A 19,923-nucleotide genomic window follows, 5' to 3' on the forward strand; every position below is an offset into this window, starting at 1 on the left:
TGACAAGTGCAAGTCTTCGTTCAAGTATAAAAATCATATCTATTTGTTTCGTTTACTCATGTTGCAAATTCTGCAAGGGGCTGTGGTTTTCAGAAAGGTGTTGTCTTTTCCTTGTTTTGTTCACTATTTTTCTTTTCTCCTCTTATAGGCATGTTCATATTTCACATCTAACGCATTGCCATTGAAGATTACTTTCGTCAATGCTAATCCAATGGGCAAAAACATCAGTGTTATTTTTAAGGTACAGTAACTCTCCTGAATCCCAAAATTGATTCCATAAGCAGAACTATTGATTTATTGCTCACAAAAAGAAATGATTGCAGTTATTTTCCCCTGGCAGAAACACAAAGGTTTCCCAATTATTTTAGAGTCTGTCTCTTTACAGAATTATTGTGTATGCCAAGCTGATTGGCAATAAATCAAATGTTACTGGCTAACTGCCAGGTATCCTTCAGTTCAAATCTTAAACTAAATTTGAATAAATGAAGGCAGAGGGTCACTTTTGAATGGCAGAGAAAGTGAAATATGTGATAAGCTTCCAGAAGCAGCATTTTCTTTTGGCCTAGGTTAAAAAAAAAAAAGGATGCACAATACATGGAACCTGAATGGGATAAATTATTTTAAGGTAGCAATTTTGTCTGCACATACTTGTCTATTTTTTAAATTATTTTGAAAAATTATTACACATGCACAGACCCACTATGGAGCATGCTCAGTGCTCTTGTGGGATTCAGTTCTCCATAGCATTGGTCCTGGGAATCGGCCTTTACCCACTGAACCATCTCACCGGTCCACAGGCCCTGTTTATTCGTGATTGTGTTTTCTTTTGAAGAGAAGGCCTGATATAGGCTGTCTTTGAACTCCTGGCCCTCAAGCCTCTACCTCCAGAGTTGTAAGGTTATCAGCATGAGTCATCACTTGCCTATTTCAGTACATTGGAGTGTTTTCTTTTCTCTACAAATAAAAATCAATAAGGAGTCCTTCTTTCACATGAGGAAAGGAAAAAACACGGGAACAGGGTTGTAGATGGGGCACAAGAAGACACTGATCAGGAGGGGTAAGTAGAAGATACAAGCCAGCCAATCATCTAGTGCACATGGTCAACCAGTCAGCAAGGTCCTGGCATGACTCTGACGGAATGATGGTGATCATGCCCACACTTAACATTTGCCCCTCAGAACCCTAAGTTTCAGTGATCCCAATGTACGTTCTTTTCCCATTAAGAAAAATAGTAAGACACCTTATCAGGAATAGATCATTTGTATAAATTTAAGGACATTTAAAAATCTATTCCTTACTTATGTGAAAGCACCAAGAGAGTTTTTCCTCTGTTGCTGTATCCATTGCATTTCCATCACCCCTGATGGAAACCACACCTTTACTGTTTCTTACTGTCGGAGACAGTTTCCTCTGAAAACCTCCTTGCAGCCTCCACAGTGGACGTCACTGACTCACTGGTACCACATCATACATACGCTACTTATGGCCTAGTGAGGAAGTCACCAGGACTCTATCACATCTCTCTGCATGGGCTTATGACAGAGCTGGTCATCCTCACTTCCAGACCTCCCTTGGTCGAGTTTGGAACTTGGGTAAACATTCCTTCTACCTCTCTGCACCAAACTTTGAGTCTAAGAAACTGTAAGGAGCAGAGAGATTACTATCCAGGACAGAATTCCAAGTAGTGCCTCTCATTCGATGGCGGGAGCTCTTGACCTTTCAAAGGCCAGTTCTCACACCTTTATCTGCTGTCAGAAGCACAAAGTGTTTCAAGTGCTAATGAAACAAGAGAGAACACCCTAAGCTGAGCTAGAAACATATCCGGGGGTAGAAATGTCTTAGACCACTTTGGATGTTTTGAATGACACTCCGGAAGAGGCATGAGACTGCAATCTTGTTTTCACAGGCTGGGGACGATCTTCGGCAGGATATGCTTGTTCTGCAGATTATTCAAGTGATGGACAACATTTGGCTGCAGGACGGCCTAGATATGCAAATGATCATTTATGGATGTCTATCCACAGGAAAAGCCCAAGGTCAGTACAGATTTGAAAATAAGGTGATTTGCATTATTTACCTTGCTGGCTCACTGGTAAGACGCTACAAACTGATAGCTTTTATTTTAGGTTCACAGTCAAAGATCCAAAGACTTATGTGTGTTCCTTTTCAATTTCCAAGATTACCACCAGGATAACTGATGTCAAGCATAACATGCTTTTAGAAATTAATTGTGACTCTGCAATTCAGATGCTAACTGCGATGTTCTCTTGCTTTTCTCATTTTCTTTCTTCATTTCTTAAGATAATGATGCTATCATGGTGTCCAGCATCACAGACTAGTGCTATAACAGATATTGATGGCCAAGGAAGAGATGCAGATCCAAACTTCAAAGGGCAGTTTTCTCCTGAAGGCACATCACTGTTCACAAGTATAGAGCCAACCTCTCATAAGTCTAGCACCATCCATAGCAGAATCACCTGTCTATTCAAAACCATTAACACACAAACCTCTAAGCCATATAGACACATGGTATAACAACATTAATTTCTTACTTGTTAGTCATGTGTGCATGTTGGTGGTTGGATGGGTGGGAGCATGCATACAGTGAGGCATGTGTAGAGAGGTCAGATGACAACTTTTGGGATCAGTCCTTTTCTTCCACCATGTTGTTCCTGAGAGTCAAACTGGGATCCTCAGGTTTACTGAGTCATCTCACTGGCCCAGAGCTGGCATTTAAAGTCTAAAGGAATTTTGAATAGCTACAAAATCAGCATGAAAATGAGAAAACATGCATACTTTGAGTATAATTCAATATTTATTTTCCTTTGTAAAGTCCAGATATAAATATAGAAGGAAAGACTACATGGCTTAGGTCCATTGACAGTTTATTAGAGGAAAGTATTGGTGTTTTATTCTGCAAGTTTGTTAAATTACACATTAATGCTTGTGACTGTAAAAAGTCTTGGGACTTCTTACACAGTTACACTACTTGTAAGTGTTTCTCTTTTTAAAATATTTTAATGGCAAATATTCACTCTATATATTGTAAGGATCAATAAAGAGATTTACTTAAAATTTATCATGCATTTTGTCAGATTCACCTCACACCCTTTCCTTTCTCCTTCTGTCCTTTCCCCCTCCTGTCAGTCTCTTTCCATCCTGAAGCCGCACCCTTCTGCTTGCATATCATATATCCATGTATGTATGTGTACATATATATATATATATATGCACACACACATACACATATATACATATATATGATTTTATCTATCTATAAAAAGCTTAGGATCCACAAATAGAAGAAAATACAGTATTTGTTGTTCACATCCTGGCTTATTTCACATAATATGATATAGTTGTCTCTCATGGCATCCATTTTCCAGTAAGCAACATCACTTCATTCTTCTTTGTGGATAAATAAAGCCCTCTTGTGTATATACCACATGTTTTCTGTTTTATGATTTCATCCACTTATGCTGGAAAAATCCTAAATAATATAGTCATTTTTTTAAATTCAAAGGTATATGTTTTTTTTTAATCCATTGTTGCAAAAGAGCCATCCCTACAAAGTGCCTCTTTTCCTGAGGCCACAGCAGCACCCTCATTGTCTTAGCCCGTATGTCCTAAGGGGTTACCTGCTAAACTCAGACAGAGTCTCCCCAACACTATAATTCAAAAGGAACCATAGTAGATCAGAGATGAGCTTGCTTTTGTCCCAATAGAAGGGGCCTTGCTCCAAGGCAAGAGGACCCCCTCAAACCTTTTCTAATTTCTTAAGAACAATCATTAATAACTACTGCACTGCAATTGTCTTTTTTTTTTTTTTTTTTTTTTTTTTTCATGCCACCCTTCTTGATCTCACAGAAGTAACCTAATTCTTCCATACCACAATCTGCTGGAAAACTAAGAATGAAAGTAGGCTGGCTAGGCTGTGCTTCTGATCTATCACAGATCACCTGTGCTTTAGAAACTGAATAAATGCTGGGCCCCAGTGGAGTGCTTCGGTTCCATCTACTTGTGTCTTTGTTACCGTACCATGCAGTCCAGGGGAAATCTTCCAAAGTTATCAGAAGAAACATCTATAGACTTTCCCAACGTGGCAAAGAGCAGAAGACAAGCTTTTTCTCCTCCGTGTACCAATAGCCTTCTATGAGGGCAAGGTTTATAGAGGGAATTATGCTGACAGAATGTCTTCAACAAAAATAAAGACATATTTCAGAAGGCAAAGGTGCATTTCCATTAGATTTTGGGGCTTGTTGGACATCTCCTGTTCAAAAGCTTTCGGTTGTATGTCCCCTCTCTATGTTCATAGAGTTTTTCTTGCTCCCGTCATCTTCTGAGCATTTGATTGTTCTACTCTTAACTATTGTGAGAACTGAAAACACCAGAAAGTCTAGATTTCTATTTATTTCCGTGATTTTATTTATAAAGCAGTTACTAGAGAGTTACTGTGGGGTGGCTAGTCATCTTGGGAGAGGTTGAAAACTATTTAAACTGTTGTCCTCTATGGACTAAATATCAGAAGTCTTGAAAATACGTACGTATTAACAACCTTGGGAGCACAGTGAAAAGCCTTGATGGATGAGTGGCCATGGAGGCAAAGGTCCTACTTCAGGTCAATCAATACGTGCTCCTTTTTAAATGAAATCATTATCACAGTTTCTCTTTAATGTTATCTGGCAGGGAAGGGGCATGAGACTCCCCCATCCCTCCTGTTCACTCTCAGAAACTGAAGTGGTGGTGCTGGCTTAGCCTAAAAAGAATTTTATTTCTAAAGTTTTTTGTTGGTGGTGTGTGTGTTCATGTGTGCACCCATGTCTTTGCATAGGGGTGCAAATGCATGTGTGTGCACATGTAAAAAGCAAAGGTTGGAGTGAGATGCCTTCCTCTTCTCTCTTCACCCTATATATCAAGGAATGGTATTTTCAAAAACTCTTCAGAAAATTGTTTACATAGAAACAATGAAATACGATCATATCTATTCCCCCTTCTCTTCCTACAACTCTTCCCATCTCTTCCTGTCTTCTGGACCTGACATAGCTATTGCAAACATGAACTTGAGCAGTTGGGATTACCTTCAGAAGAACTGCCCAGTATCAAGCCAGTTAAAACTCAAGCACGGATGAGATATATGACCTCAAAGCCCCACCCTGTGCTAAGGAAATACTGGGAGTTGATAGTTTCTGGGGATGGGGTGATGATTTTTTTCTTTTTGAGGATGCGCCCACTGGTAAGACTCTCATGCTCCCATGGATGGTTCCATATCCATGCACATATGGGCAAAACTAGCTCGACCTATTAAATTAGAAGAATAAAGGGGAGGAAGAGAAGAAAGAAGTGAGTCTCTTGCTGAATCCAGAGCTTTCAGATTTGGAGGTCTGGCTACACAACTTGCCCTTTATCCACCTCCTGAAGGCTGGCATTTATGAGGATACTGCTAAGTGCCTTCCTGATGTTTACATGAACACCGAGGAGCTGCACTCCACTTCTCAGCCTCCTCAAGCAAACACCTCACCAATGAGCCATTCCTTCAACACTCTGAACAGAGGTTTTTTTTATCCTGTATTTGACATGTTTATGGAGGAATTATACTTTGTTCACAGAATGCAGAAATGCATTTGGTATTTAAATGTGACTGTTCTCCTCGAATGGTTCATGTCAGAGTCAGCATGCTCTTCTAGTGACCTTGGGGCTTCCGTGAGGCCATCTATATGGGCTCTATACCATAGTTCTAGGAAGAAAACATTAAGTGCTTCCGAGAGATCTGATGAAAACCTCATGTTCAGATTGATGAGACTTAGGAGGGGTGACGAGGCATTCTCTAGACAGGGCTTCTACAAGGATGGTTTGAGAGGAAAGAGGAAATCCAAACAGGGCTGTCGACGATTGTTTCCACCCATAGTTGAGGTACGTAGTCTAAGTGCTGCTCATCCTGGGAAACAAGGTTAGTTTCCATAAACTCTCTCTCTGTTATCACCTAGGATTGATAGAGATGGTGCCAGATGCGGTAACACTTGCCAAGATCCATCTGCACTCTGGGCTGATAGGACCACTAAAAGAAAACACCATCAAGAAGTGGTTCAGTCAGCACAACCAACTGAAGGAAGATTATGAAAAGGTTTGTTCTTCTGGAAGTAACTTTAAGTAATGAACTTAAATAAGAACATGCTCTGGTCTGTTGAATGCTGTGATTGAGGGGAAAGTAAATTAAATCCACCTTGAGTTATAGCTCACTCACTCACCAGCCACATGAGAGTGAGCAGATCTGAGTGGCATCATAACTAGACTGCAGCCTCAGCATTTTGTTTTCCTTCTGGGTGAAAGTCCCTGACTATGAACAAAAGAATCTCTTCACTCAGATCTCTCTCTCTTTCTCTCTCTCTCTCTCTCTCTCTCTCTCTCTCTCTCTCTCTCTCTCTCTCTCCCCCCAGGATCTTCTACCCATTTTCACACCATCTCCAATATTCATAAATAAGCCTTTTTGATAAAATTTCTCCTGCTATGCTCTTACTTTTCATCTACCATTTTTGAATGGCTTGTAGCATTTAAGATAAATAGATGCTGTAAACTGATGAGACGATGATAAGTTGTAGATAGATAAATGATAGATGATAAATAGATTAGACAGCTGACAGATAATAGATATATGGACACTATAATACAAAGATGAGTAGGTAATAGAAATGAATTCATGTGGCAGATGGATAGATAGATAATATATCAGTAGGAGAAATACATGGTTGATGGGCAACTGTGGGTGATTTCTCTCTTTACTATTGTCATGTTGTCATTGTTTTTCAACTGACAGGCCTTGAGGAACTTTTTCCACTCTTGTGCTGGATGGTGTGTGGTAACGTTCATCTTGGGAGTCTGTGACCGACATAATGACAATATCATGCTGACGAAGTCAGGCCACATGTTTCATATTGACTTTGGAAAATTCTTGGGCCATGCACAAACATTTGGTGGTATAAAAAGGTCAGTACACAAGCATTTATTACAGTAATTAAGCAATGCCCTAAATAATATATAGTGTGCAGTGGCAAAGAGCCTGGCAAATAACTTGTGTCAAATAGCCCAGGGTAATACAAGCATGGTTATAACTCTAATAAGATGGAAGGAAATATTTTTTAGTAAATTATTAACAGAAGAGTGTTTCTTCAAGATGTTAAGAAACTAAATTGGTCTTCCTCAATGGGTTATTAAGTCTACTCCAACTAATTGCTTCAATTAATATTTTTGTTTTCTTATAAACTTTGAATGGGAAATTATACACGAGTTGATGGCCTCAATCCATCTGGGATATTGCTGGTAGGGGATAAGCACTAGTACTTTAAACATAGGACAATTAGCTAACTTTCCAACCTAACTTAGCTTTAAATCATCCCTCAGATATTTAGTGAGTAGCCATCAATCAAGGCACTATTGGCAGAAGGGTAAAAAACTGTACAAACCATGGCTTCCTTCATGGTTATGGTTGGAGTGCAAAGTGTCTCCCATGGGCACCTGCATCTGGATCTACAGCAGATGGCTCTGACTTAGAAGGTTCTGGGACCTTAAAAAAGTACAGCCTACCAAGAAGAGACTTGATACCCTATGAGCATATACAGGGGGAGGAGGTCCCCTTCAGTTACAGTCACAGGGGAGGAGAGTAAGGGGAAAATGGGAGGGAGAGGGAATGGGAGGATACAAGGGATGGGATAACCATTGAGATGTAATATGAATAAATGATTAAAATATATATTTTTTAAAAAGTACAGCCTGACTACAAGAAGTGGGTCATAGGGGTGCTTAAGGGTTTTTGTTTTTCTTTTTTGTCCCTCTCCACTGGGCCCTGGCTGCTCTCTGCTTCCTGACTGTAGAAGGATACAACCCAACCTTACACTCCGGCTGTCATGTTTGCACCTCTGTGATAAACAGTATTCCTTCCTACTGCATAAAAATAACCCCTCTGGGTATTTGGTCGAGGTAATGAGAAAAGTAACAAAAAGCCCTATTAAACTAATAAACAAAGACGTGTTGGAAGGAAATAATAACTTCTCAGAGGAAACACAAATCTGGGGTGAAAGTGGCTGGGGCAGGCTGCTGCTTTAGAGGTAGATACGTACTTGAGACTTCTGGAAACAGAATTCTCTATGCAGTGCCGAGGCTGACCTTACTGCTGCTTTAAGTTTCTGACTTCTAAGAGAATAAACACAGCTCAGGTATGAAAACAAAGGATTTCATCCCCTGTACATAAACAAGTTCTCCCCTTTTATTGCTCTAATTTTGAGATTAAACAGGATTGACACCAGCAGATTAAATCAAAGGGCATCATAGCCCTAGCACTGCTTAAGGATTCTGGAGACTACTTGCCTAACCCTTGCAATGGGAAATAAGGAGGAATTTCCCAGTGTCCTAAAGCCAACTGGATTTTCTTTTGATCTGTTGCTTAATCATTGTTTCTCCATTTCCCCTAACAAGGTCATAAATAAAAGCTATTATGAAATCCTGCACCCACAATCAGGTTTTCAATCAGTTCTTTGGTAATAATGTCTGTACAGCAGTACTATTTACCAAAACCACAAGTGATAAAAAACACTTTCAGGAGGAACTTGGCGTCCTCTTGATTTTTTAACCTTTGACTTTTTAGACCCTCCTACTTCAAATATGGTGACTCCCAAGCACACATTATTAGAGCATTGATGATTTTTCCTCCTATTCAGACGAATTCTGTTCCAAGAAAGTACCAGGATTCCATGGCAATCATAGCTGTGCACGTACCTTATCTACAATGCAAAGGAAACACACAGTAATTTTGAAGATCCGGTCAGTCTCCTGGCCCTCATTAAATTCTGGGTCACTACTAATGCAGGTCATAGATATATCAAGGAGGCCCAGCTGTTTTGAAGAGGTTACTGCTTTTTTTTTTTTTAAACCTTCTTTTACAAAGAGACAGGACATGCCTGGGCCTCAAGGGAGCTCCTGACTCAGGATCTAAAGCTTTTGAACAGTTAAAGATCAGGGACTTCCAGGAGGCTGAGGACACACAGCGCTTGTCCAAGCATCAGGACAGGAGGGGAAATGTTCTGCACTTAAGAAATTATTGGTGAAGCTCTCCTCAGCTGATAATTGCTTGGAGCATGGCCATCTCATGGGGGTTTAGCATTCCTTCTGTAATAGCATGCTCACGTTGACACAGTGGCTATATTGCTCATGTGTGGTTTTCCAAGCTGCCTAATTACAAAAAGTTCTATCCTACTCAATGGAGACTCCAGATTTGCTTTCCCAATTAACTCGTGGATATTAGACAAGAGACTTGTGTTCTTTCTGTTGGGCAGCAAAATGTGCTTTCTGGAATGTAGGTCATTTGTGATACCAAGCTGAAGGTAAGTTGGAGCATCCCCAGTGCACCGTAGCCATTTGTGCCCATACTAAGGATGTCATTTGTGATTAGGGAAGTGCATCTTTAAAACAATGTGTCTTAATGTTGCTATAGTACTTCTTTATGACCCAAACATTTCTTGGGACACGCCTTGGGACAGGTGGAAGTTCCTGTAGTTAGTGCCCTATGGGACACTCATCACATATTTATAGTCTTGATATTCATACAACATAAATTCATACCTTTAAAACCTAAAGTTAAGCGTCTTACAAGATGTTTGAACTGTGAAAGACCTAAAACTCAAGGCTGTGTGGAAGTAACCAGGGTTGCTCTCCTTGATATGAGGAGATTCTTTTTTAATGCAAAGCAGGCAGAAGTCTATGCTGTTTTTTTTTTTTTACAATACAATATTAAACATATATAAGTAATAATGCCTAGGATACATGACTTAAACTACAGAGTCTACTCATGTCCCCTCTATAGCCTAGGATGGGCATAGGCCACCATACTCATGTCCTCTTTATAGCCTAGGATGGGCATAGGCCACCATACTCATGTCCACTCTATAGACTGGAATGAGCAGAGACCACCATACTCATGTCCACTCTATAGACTGCCAGAAACAGAGTCCACCTTGATTACCGAGGTGAAGCCCAGTGATCTAATCTAGTCTACGTGACTCACATCTGAGAAAGGTGCTTCTGGAATCATTGTGCCTTACATAACTCATTCTTGCAGTTTTTACAAGGAAAATCTAAAGGGCTGGAGAGGTGACTCAGTGGGTAGGCTGTGTGCTATCAAGCCTGAGAACCTAAGTTTGATCTTAGGGATCACATGGTAGAAGGAAAGAACCAACTTCTGCAAGTTGTTCTCTGACCTCTACACACATGCCATTAAGCAAATACCTTTGTGTGTGTGTGTGTGTGTGTGTGTGTGTGTGTGTGTGTGTGTGTGTTATTCAATAAAATGGGAGCCATTTATTTTCTTTTATTTAAAGGGAATTTCACAAGCAGAAGCCTTCTAATTTTAAGGATACAACACCTCATGACTTCACTGTTACAATCAGCATGCTTCAACCATTTCCTTAACACCCAGTTTTCAATAGGGACAATTTCACTGTGAGGGATAATGTTGCTATTACTATGGTATTTCTTGAAGACAAAGACATTTGAAATTCATAAAAACTTATTTTATTTATTTGTTTGTTTGTTTATTTACTTATTTATTTACTTATTGAGACAGGGTTTCTCCGTGTAGCCTTGGTTGTCCTGGACTTGCTTTGTACACCAGGCTGGCCTTGAACTTACAGTGATCCGCCTGCCTCTGCCTCCAAGTGCTGGGATGAAAGGCATGCACCATTTATTTTAATAACAGCCAGGTAGGCCTTGTTGCTGAATCTCTATGTCAATCAAAGGCAGAAGGCATCATCAAAACATGTCATCTTGGTAACACCTGATAAGACACTGGTAGGAAATGAGACAGAGACCCTACCTATTTTTTACCAGTTCTCCTTAGTAGGAGTGGCTTATAAAGTTACGGAGCTACTGAGTAATTATTTCAAGGAAGGCACATGGCAGTAGTGAGATTTCAAGAAGTGAACAGCATTCTGTCTTAAAGATTGCTAGGCTGCAGATTTAGATCAGCAGGTAAAGACATTTTTGCCACTGAGTTTGGATCCTGGGATGGACACACACACACACACACACACACACACACACACACACACACACACACACACAAAATAAACAAACAAACAATCATTTTAAAAATTAAAAGGGTTGGTGGATTTTGGAGATGGCTATTTGGGTAAGAAAGCACGAAGCATGAGATCAAACCACTAGTACCTACATAAAAAGTCAAGCATGGTCATGTGTTTGGATGTAACCCCAGCACTGTGAGGCACACAGATAGAAACATCTCGGGAGTATCTCAGGAGCTTGCTGGCTCTCTGGTATCTTTAAGTTCAATGACAGACCCTCTGCCTTGCTAAAAAGCCACAAGATTTTTAATTCCTAAGTTCCTAAACCTAGCTGCCAACGTCCGTTCCCTTATTTGGCCACTTCTTCCTCCTGAGACTGACTACCAAGGTCTGGCTATTAAAGGAGTGAAATCCAACAATCAAAAGTCCTGCTTTGGTCACCTTAATCAATATGCCCAATCAAAATTAAACACCTCATCCTAACATGAGGTTTTCCTTTCTGCCTTTATAAAACTGCCATTTGCCTATGGGCCACATCATGCCCGTCTTGTCTCTATCCAGTTCCTTGTCATGTTCCCTAGCCTCACCCCCCCCCCCAGGGAGACAAATACTCCTTTCTCCCTCCCATCCCTCCCTTCCCCCTTCTCCTTCTCCATCATCTTCTACCTCCTGTCTTTGTTATTACCTTCCCTTGTCCCTCTGGGTCAAACCAATCTCCTTTGAGCTGAGAATTTGGTCTTACGGCATCTTGTGCAGAGATGGGCCCCTTCCCTCAACAGTATTAACTCTTCTACTGCCTTCCCCAAAGGACCCCACTGTCTCAGAACCCCCCTCTTCTGCTGCCTTCAGAAAGGCCTTCTCGGTGTCTAACACAGACTGGCTTCTTTCTCCTAAGCCACCCAAATCCAGCATTTGACAATGAAGGCACCCTCTTCGCTTGTGTCGCTATACTTTTCACGAAAGTCTTATCATCTATATCCAGATAACTCAATAGATAGGTTAATAACATCTCTTGAGATAATTGTAGATTCACACAGGATTATAATAAACATGGCAAAGAGATCTTGTATATACATTATCAGTTTTACCAATGGTAGCTTCTTGTAGAATTATAATTTATCACAACAAGGTACCAAAGGTGAGAAAGGCAAAACACAAAATGATGCCCCCTCCTCATTGCATCCTTCATGTATTCCTTGCACAGGTGTACATGGCTACCTAACTCTTGCTCTCAATCTTATTCTATCCTAATCTGAGTTCCAGTCTTCCACCTATTTTCCATTTCTACAGCTTTGTGATATCTAGAATGTTATATAAATAGAATCATCTTGAATGTACTATCTAAGTATCTTACTTTTTACTTTAGTATAATTCTCTGGAGAGTCAATCCAAGCTGTTGTGTTTTTCAAAGCTGAGGCTTTTGATTGACAAATAACATTCCACAATCTGAGTGTAATGTAGTCTGTTTTGCCACACATCTGTTGAAGAACATCTGGGTCCCGTACTATCTCTAACTATTAGGAAGGGAGCCTCTGTGAATGACTCTTGTGTGGAGCTCATGAATGCAAGCCTGCATTTCTCAGATAAGTGCCCACTACTATAACCGATAGTTTATACGTGGTTGAATATTGTTATTGATTTCTATAAGATAATGGCAAGTAGTTTTTTAGAAATGAAAGTACTGTACTAAAATGGGATATGGGACACACATTTCTACCAGCACGGTGTGAGAGATTAAGTTTCCCCATATTCTTGTCGTCTTTACTTATATGGCTAGGTGAGCTCTGCTATCTCTTGTAGGCTTAATTTGCATAGATGCAAATCAGGTTGAACATCTTTTCATGTGTTTATTGATTACCACCATATAAATGCTTATGAAATGTCTCTTTCTCTATTTTCTGATTATATTATTTTATTTTTAATATTTAAATTTGAGGATATTTTATATTCTTCATGGTAATTATTTGTTGTCTATATTGCTTTCAGAGATCATTTTCCAGATTTTAAATTGTCTTTGTATCTATTTAACAATTTTTTAACCAATGTTATAGACACACTTAATTCCAGAAATATGTGCCTAGTTCTCAGTTCCCAAAACTTTCTCTTATTTTTATGACAGTTTTATAGCTTTGTTGTTTTATTTTAGGGATGAGGTTTAGGTCACAGTTTACTTAAATGTCTGTGGATACCCAAGTGTCTCCAGAGCCTACCTATTCTTTGAATTGCTTTCATAATATCATCCAGAAACAGTTTGCCGTATTGAGATAGGTATGTTTCAATGTAATATATTCTATTCCTTTTAAAAACATGTGTAGGGGCTGGAGAGATGGCTTCGTGGTTAAGAGCACTGATTGCTCTTCCAGAAGTCCTGAGTTCAATTCTCAACAACCACACGATGGCTCACAACCATCTATACCATCTAATGCCCTCTTCTGGCCTGCAAGTGTATATGCATGCAGAGTACTGTACACATAATAAATAAATAATTTTTTAAAGAGAAAAGCATATGTGTCTTTATGCTGGTGCTCAGTGATAACACCCTGCTGAGAGATAAAGGTGCCACCTTGCTGCCTGGTAAGATACAATGTTTAGGTGTGCAAGTTGAATTGAAATCATTATTTCTCCTAAAAATATTTGGCTGAAAGAGATTGATTTTGTTTTAAAATATCCCATTTCATTTGGTTCTTTGGTTTTGGTTTTGTGTTGTTGTTGGTGGTGGTGTTTCGTTGTCTGAATCTGTTGATATTTCTGTATCACCAATTTCTTTGGGTCTATATCAGAAATTTATGAGGCAAGAGACACTCAGGAAACTTATAACTCCATTGTTTCTTGAGTCCTGACATTGCTGGATGGTGTGTCCATCATTTTCAGGCATTCCAGTCTGATTATTGGGTAGCATACAGAAAGACAGCTGTCTGACTCATAAGACTTCACCTCTAGCCTAGATCTTTGGTCTGTGGTCTTGAAACATGTGCTGTAGTCTTGGCCATCTGCTTTGGTAAGTCTCCAAAGCAGGTTCAGTCTCTGAATGGCGCTTTTCGGTCTCCCTGCTACACAAGGCAGAGAACCAAACTTGTTGACACCACTGTTTCCACCTGTTCTGAGCCACCGCCTCTTCTTGTTTATTGTCTTGGAACGTATTTTCAGTCTCCCCACTTCTCTGTGTCTGTATGCCACAACCTTCACCTCAATATAAGATGTTATCAGCAGGAAGATACAAGAAAAGGGGATAACAATTGGGCTATAATCAGAATAAATTATAATGAATTAAATTTTTAAAAGAAAAATATAGTATCATATGAGCTCAAAAACTTCTACACTCACAAAAAAAAAATCTCATCTTATCTGCCCAAATATATCCTTTTTATCTTTTCATATTGCAGATGGAACAATCTTTCACTAACATTACTATTGTGACTTAATATATTGCCTCTATACCAACGTAATTTTCTGTGAGGAGCAGGACAGGGTCTCACATTTACCAGGCTGGATGCAAACCCACTATGTAGCCAAGATGACCTTAGATTCCTAATTGTCTACCTGACCTTTACCACCCTAGTATAAGTGTTGTTTTTATTTCCACAGATGAGGGGATGAGATAAGAGTCAAACCCACACTTTATGACACGAGTTGGGCTGAGCCCAGAGAATTTCTTTCTCTGTTCTTACTATCCCTACACCTAAGCATGGAAGCTTCTAATTTCTATCCGGTCTGATCTTCTGTAAGCTGGGATATTGAAGGTTTCTGCTTCTAGCCTCCATCTGCTAACATAGGCTTAGAATGTTTTCAGCCTCCAAGACTTACTGCTGAATAAGTTTATACTTTCTAGTTCTTTTTGAACTCTGGCTGCTTCAACTCAGTCTATTCTGGCTCAAAACTGCCCTCCAAGATGACCAATTCAAATTGGTACCTCTCCACTTCTCACTGAATTGCTCTGATTGGACAAACTGTCTCTGAACTCTATAAACTGAACTATTCTCACCTGAACTACACTCCTGTAGCCTACAATACTCTCTCCTGCTTTCTCTCTGCAAGGCTCTGACGTACCTTCTGCTTCTCTGTTTTGTGTATCCCATCTCTGACTCATTCTGTCAAATCTTTCTCTGGTTCATCACTTTGTCTGCCACTCAGTCAGACATCACTTTCAAGCATTCCTGCTTCTTGCTTCTATAAGCAAATCTTACTTTCATTGCTTGGGGTTAAAGGTGTGTGTTCCAGCCAGATTATACTGTAATCCAGGGCATGTCTGTATTCCAGCCAGGTCACATAGACCTAGACACTCTCTAGATATGATCCTTTGGCAGAGCAGTCATGTTTCTGGATTAAAATTCCTCTACGCCTTAGTTCTTTTACAGGCTTGCCTCACATTTATGAAGCACTGAGCATAAAACTCAAGGCTTTGTGTGCGACAGACAAATAGTCTATTAACCGAGCTATGTCTCCAGACCTCCAACATAATTCTTTTGAAAGCTCTTTGACCTCACTACTGGTCCTGCACATTCTACAGCTGATGCTGAGTAAATGCCCTTCGGTGGTTAACTGCAGCGCTCTGGCATTTGGGAGTATATTTCTTAGGTCCAAGGTACTGAATGAACAGCAGCAAATCTTAAATGTGTGAATCCTCAGAGCAGCAGCCACTGGCAAACACTTGTGACAATTATCTTAGTGTATGAATGGCTTTATACATAGTTATATCTGCTGTGTGGCTACATAGGAAGCTGACAAAAGTAACAGTGAATGTCAAATATGAATTACCAATCATTCCTTATATCAAATAAACGTATCTCCTCAACCATCACTATCTACTTATAATATATTCTTACATATCCAAGAATAGCAGCATTTTTAAATCATCAAGCCACTCCTTACATCTGCTTGAAATCTGGAGAACACTCAGCATTTTTACAGAATGCTGGTTTTGGAGAAAAGCTAGTCATACGTTTATACAAAAGTTAATTTTGGAAACAGAATGACAGAATCATAACAAGCTCACTCCTGTGGTCTTTCCACATAAATGCTAAGTTGTCACCAGCTACTCACTCCTATTTTGTTTGCTGCTTGTAACGAAATACCATCAACATGTCGTTTCAGATGCAAAGGCTCTATAAAGAAGGGAAGGATGCTTCCTTTTCTCCTGAAAGTCATACATTTCATTTGACTTTCAGCTAGGAATATGTTATATTATGGAATAATTCTTTGAAAAATTAACATATTGTATGTATGTAGTATGTGTGTGTGTGTGTGACACGGTACACATGAAAAAGTCAGAGGACATGTTTTGAAGGTGAATTCTGCCCTTCCATCATGTGGCTCCTGGGACTGTAACTCAGATTATCAGGTTTGATGGCAAGTGCCCTTACCCACTGAACCATCATTTTACCCCTTGGAAGATTTGTTACAAATAAAGCATTTTAATATTTATCACCAAATCAGCACTATAGCATCAGAGAAGGGCGAGTGAGAGAGACGAGAAGGAAGGAGAGAACACCCCCACACACCCACACACCCACACCCCCACACACTCCCACACACCCACACACTCCCAACACCCACACACCCCCACACACCCACACACCCCCAACACCTACACACTCGCACACCCACACACTCATACACCCATACACTCACACACCTACACACTCACACACCCACACACCCCCAACACCCACACACCCACACACCCACACGGGGAAGGCGGGGGCGCGGGGGACATATACAGTTGACAAGGCAGAAAAGCCAGAAACAAAAGCAGATGTGGGTCTGACAAGCACTAGTAAAGTTACAAAATCCGTAAAAATAATTTATGCCCTGGATTTTTAATAACAAAAACTTCAGAGAGAGAGAGGCCCCAAGGCCCTAAGTCTATGATCTAGAATAAGGTTCACTTTGGAGTCCATTCACGAACCACAGCACACCTAGAGCTTCTGTAATATACTGGGACCAGATGGATTCCTTGTTGCACATAATACTCACTTTCATTTACAGAAGAGTTCTAGAGTAATTCTCATGTTTATAAAGTTTATTAAAAGTAAGAAAAATATTTAGAACTACGGAGTCTTTCACTTTGTTGGGCTCCCTGAACATTTCAACTGAATGTTCAACCTCCTTAGTCATCAGGGAAATGCAAATCAAAACAACTCTGAGATTCCATCTTACACCCATCAGAATGGCTAAGATCAAAAATTCAAGCGACACCACATGAGGGCTCCACTTCTTAAAGGTTCCATAGACTCTCCAAACAGCACCCCCAACTGGGGACCACACGCTTAAACTATGAACTGATGGGCACACTTATCCTTCAAACCACCACAATTAGCAATAGTGAAAACTATAGGGGTATATGATCTGTTAAGTGTAAAACAAAGTAAAAGGCCCAAGTAGGAACCCATGCAGCCAAGCAGTTTGAAGTGACAAAGCAGGATTAATTTAAGTGTTAAAGTCAAAAGTGGAAACGGATGACATTTTTGAGTGAGAAGATAGAAGGGGGCTTAGTTGTGACAGGGTTCAGCTCTGCAAACACTCGTGGCTGTTTGAAGACTTGCAATGACGTCCAGGCAATGATAAGATTTGTTGAGGGCTTCCCAAGTTGTATTAAGTGCTTTTCAGTCATGTAAGCTATGCCATCCTCTCAACAATATCAACAAGCGAGAGTTTCCAACCCACTTGGTAAAGGATGAAGTCAAGGAACTAGTGACACACAAAAGGCAGACTGGAAATCAGGATTGCCGGCCTGAGGCCTGGGCTCTGTGCCTGGAGCCTCCTCTAGCCACAGAAGGCCCCCTCACCCCCAGTGCACAGTGCTCTCCATGGCCAGGGGTGCACATCTTCTCCAAGTCAGGTCTCTCAGGAAGTCTAGCAGCTGAGTGTGTGCTAACCATTTTAAACGCGAGAAAATGAAGTCACAGCAAACTAAAGACTAAACCTTGTGCTTTTTATCTCATGTTTCCAACAACTTTTCTCCCAGTCTTGCTGAAGCCCGGCCCCATAAAGTCCATCACAGTATGAGTGGGAAATAAAGAAAGCCAGTACTGAAAGCTAGTTATCAAGGGTTGGGGCTTAGAGTTGGTACTTGGGAGGTTTGGCTCAGTGCACTGCTCAATATGTCCTATTGAAGAAGTTATTGGACAGAGAAAGCGAAGGCAACTTAAGATTTTCCTTACGCTGAGCTCTCTTGATAGCCAGCATGTATTATAAAATATAAGTTTTACTATTTCATTTTGAGGCAGCATCCTGCCTCTGAGACCAGGCTAACCTGAAGTCAACATGTAGTCTAGGCTGGCCTCAATCTCCTAGTCTGTGCTAGCCGCTAGCCTCTGGAGCACTGGGATTCACAGGAGTGAGCCACCGTGCCCAGCTTGAAAGTATCGTTTTTAAAACAACCACAAGTGGACAATACGTCCGAGCATGCTTTGTTGGTAGCCAGAGTTTACTTTCTCAGATGTGCTCGTGTAATGTTTTCATTTGGCTCTCACACCGCAGACAGGCCTAGTTAAGTCATAGCGGTGGGCTTTCTAGCTTCACAATATTTTTATTAAAACAGCAAAGCCTTGTAGTAGAAAAGAGCACTGTTCTATTCCAAAAATCTCTCTGAATTACTTCTCAGTGTCTTCAGTTGTGACCCGGCCCAAGCTCACATGAACTTAGGCTGTCAAATTCCAAACATAGTTCATTATACTTTAATGACAGCTGTGTCTTCATATAGGTGCCCTAGACTCTAAGACAGAGCGGAGTAAAATCCCCTTCGTTGGTCTCTGTGCTGCGACCTTGTCAGAGTCTCTCCCATGCTTGGGCTTGCTTCTCCTAGAGTTACTTCCTAACACTTCATCTCAGCATAATCAGGTCTCAATTTTGGAGGACCTGCTGTTGCACCCTTGGGACGACAGGGGGCAGTATGACACGTGTGAAAACATGGGCTGCACTGTCCTTGTGTGCTCAGCGTTTTTACTGAGTCATATGTGAACTGAATTGGGGCTATTTTTTTTTTTAACTTCCTGCTTGCTAAGCATATGACAATAAATTGGTTACATCTGTTGTTTATGTTTCACAAATTATCTTCTGAAAGACTTTTGTCAGTATTACTATCTTAACTTTTGTCCTAAAAAAAAAAAAAGTCCGCCTATCCAGGCAAAAACAGCTTTTCAGGCATTGTAATGTTGAACTCAAGCTCTGCTTTATCACCTCAAAATGTATCAGTCAATGTAGGTTCAGTGATGGCTTCCCATATGTCTTACTTGAACTCTTCATTAGAGCCTATCTTTTTTCAGTAGATGCACTCTGTCCAAATATAATTGGGAATTAAATTTGACACAGTACAGAGCAACATTACTAAGTTTTTCCACTGACCCACAGTGACCCACACTAGACTAGAAAAAAAAATCACTGGAAATACATTTCAGTAACCCTGCACTAGCCCTACAAACCACGTTTTCACCGCACTACTGCTACTGTTTTTTTATTTATAGGGACCGAGCCCCTTTTATTTTTACTTCAGAGATGGAATACTTCATTACCGAGGGTGGAAAAAACACACAGCGTTTCCAAGACTTTGTGGAGCTTTGCTGCAGAGCTTACAACATTGTCAGAAGACACAGCCAGCTGATCCTGAGCCTCCTGGAAATGGTAAGTCCCTTGGAGAAACGGCGAGAGTCCTGAGCTTCTTTCGTGTCTCCTCCAGAACTCTACCTCTCCTAAAGGGCAGGAGTTCCCCAAAAGAGCTTTTCAAACAGAAAGGAGTGAGCGAGCAGGCATGTTTCTATGAACTATATAGCGTTAGTTCATAGTTTTCATCTCTGACGTCACCAAATCCCAGCACTTGTGGTGCCTTCAGAGAGAAGAGACTCTGGCCACTGAGCAGCAT

The 19,923-nt window shown here is 40.5% G+C and overlaps 1 protein-coding gene across 1 annotated transcript in view; it reads left to right on the forward strand.

Annotated features, from left to right (window-relative positions):
- Pik3c2g (phosphatidylinositol-4-phosphate 3-kinase catalytic subunit type 2 gamma) overlaps positions 1-19,923 on the forward strand; it is a 297,903-nt gene that overhangs the window by 191,381 nt on the left and 86,599 nt on the right. Inside the window, exons 21-25 of the mRNA XM_051155525.1 lie at positions 149-241; positions 1,907-2,036; positions 5,985-6,121; positions 6,812-6,981; positions 19,529-19,685. Of these exons, the coding sequence (XP_051011482.1) occupies positions 149-241; positions 1,907-2,036; positions 5,985-6,121; positions 6,812-6,981; positions 19,529-19,685 (687 nt within the window). The remainder of the gene's footprint in view (positions 1-148; positions 242-1,906; positions 2,037-5,984; positions 6,122-6,811; positions 6,982-19,528; positions 19,686-19,923) is intronic.

The sequence above is a fragment of the Acomys russatus genome, chromosome 13 (assembly GCF_903995435.1).
Source record: "Acomys russatus chromosome 13, mAcoRus1.1, whole genome shotgun sequence".
Classification (NCBI taxonomy): Eukaryota; Metazoa; Chordata; class Mammalia; order Rodentia; family Muridae; genus Acomys; species Acomys russatus.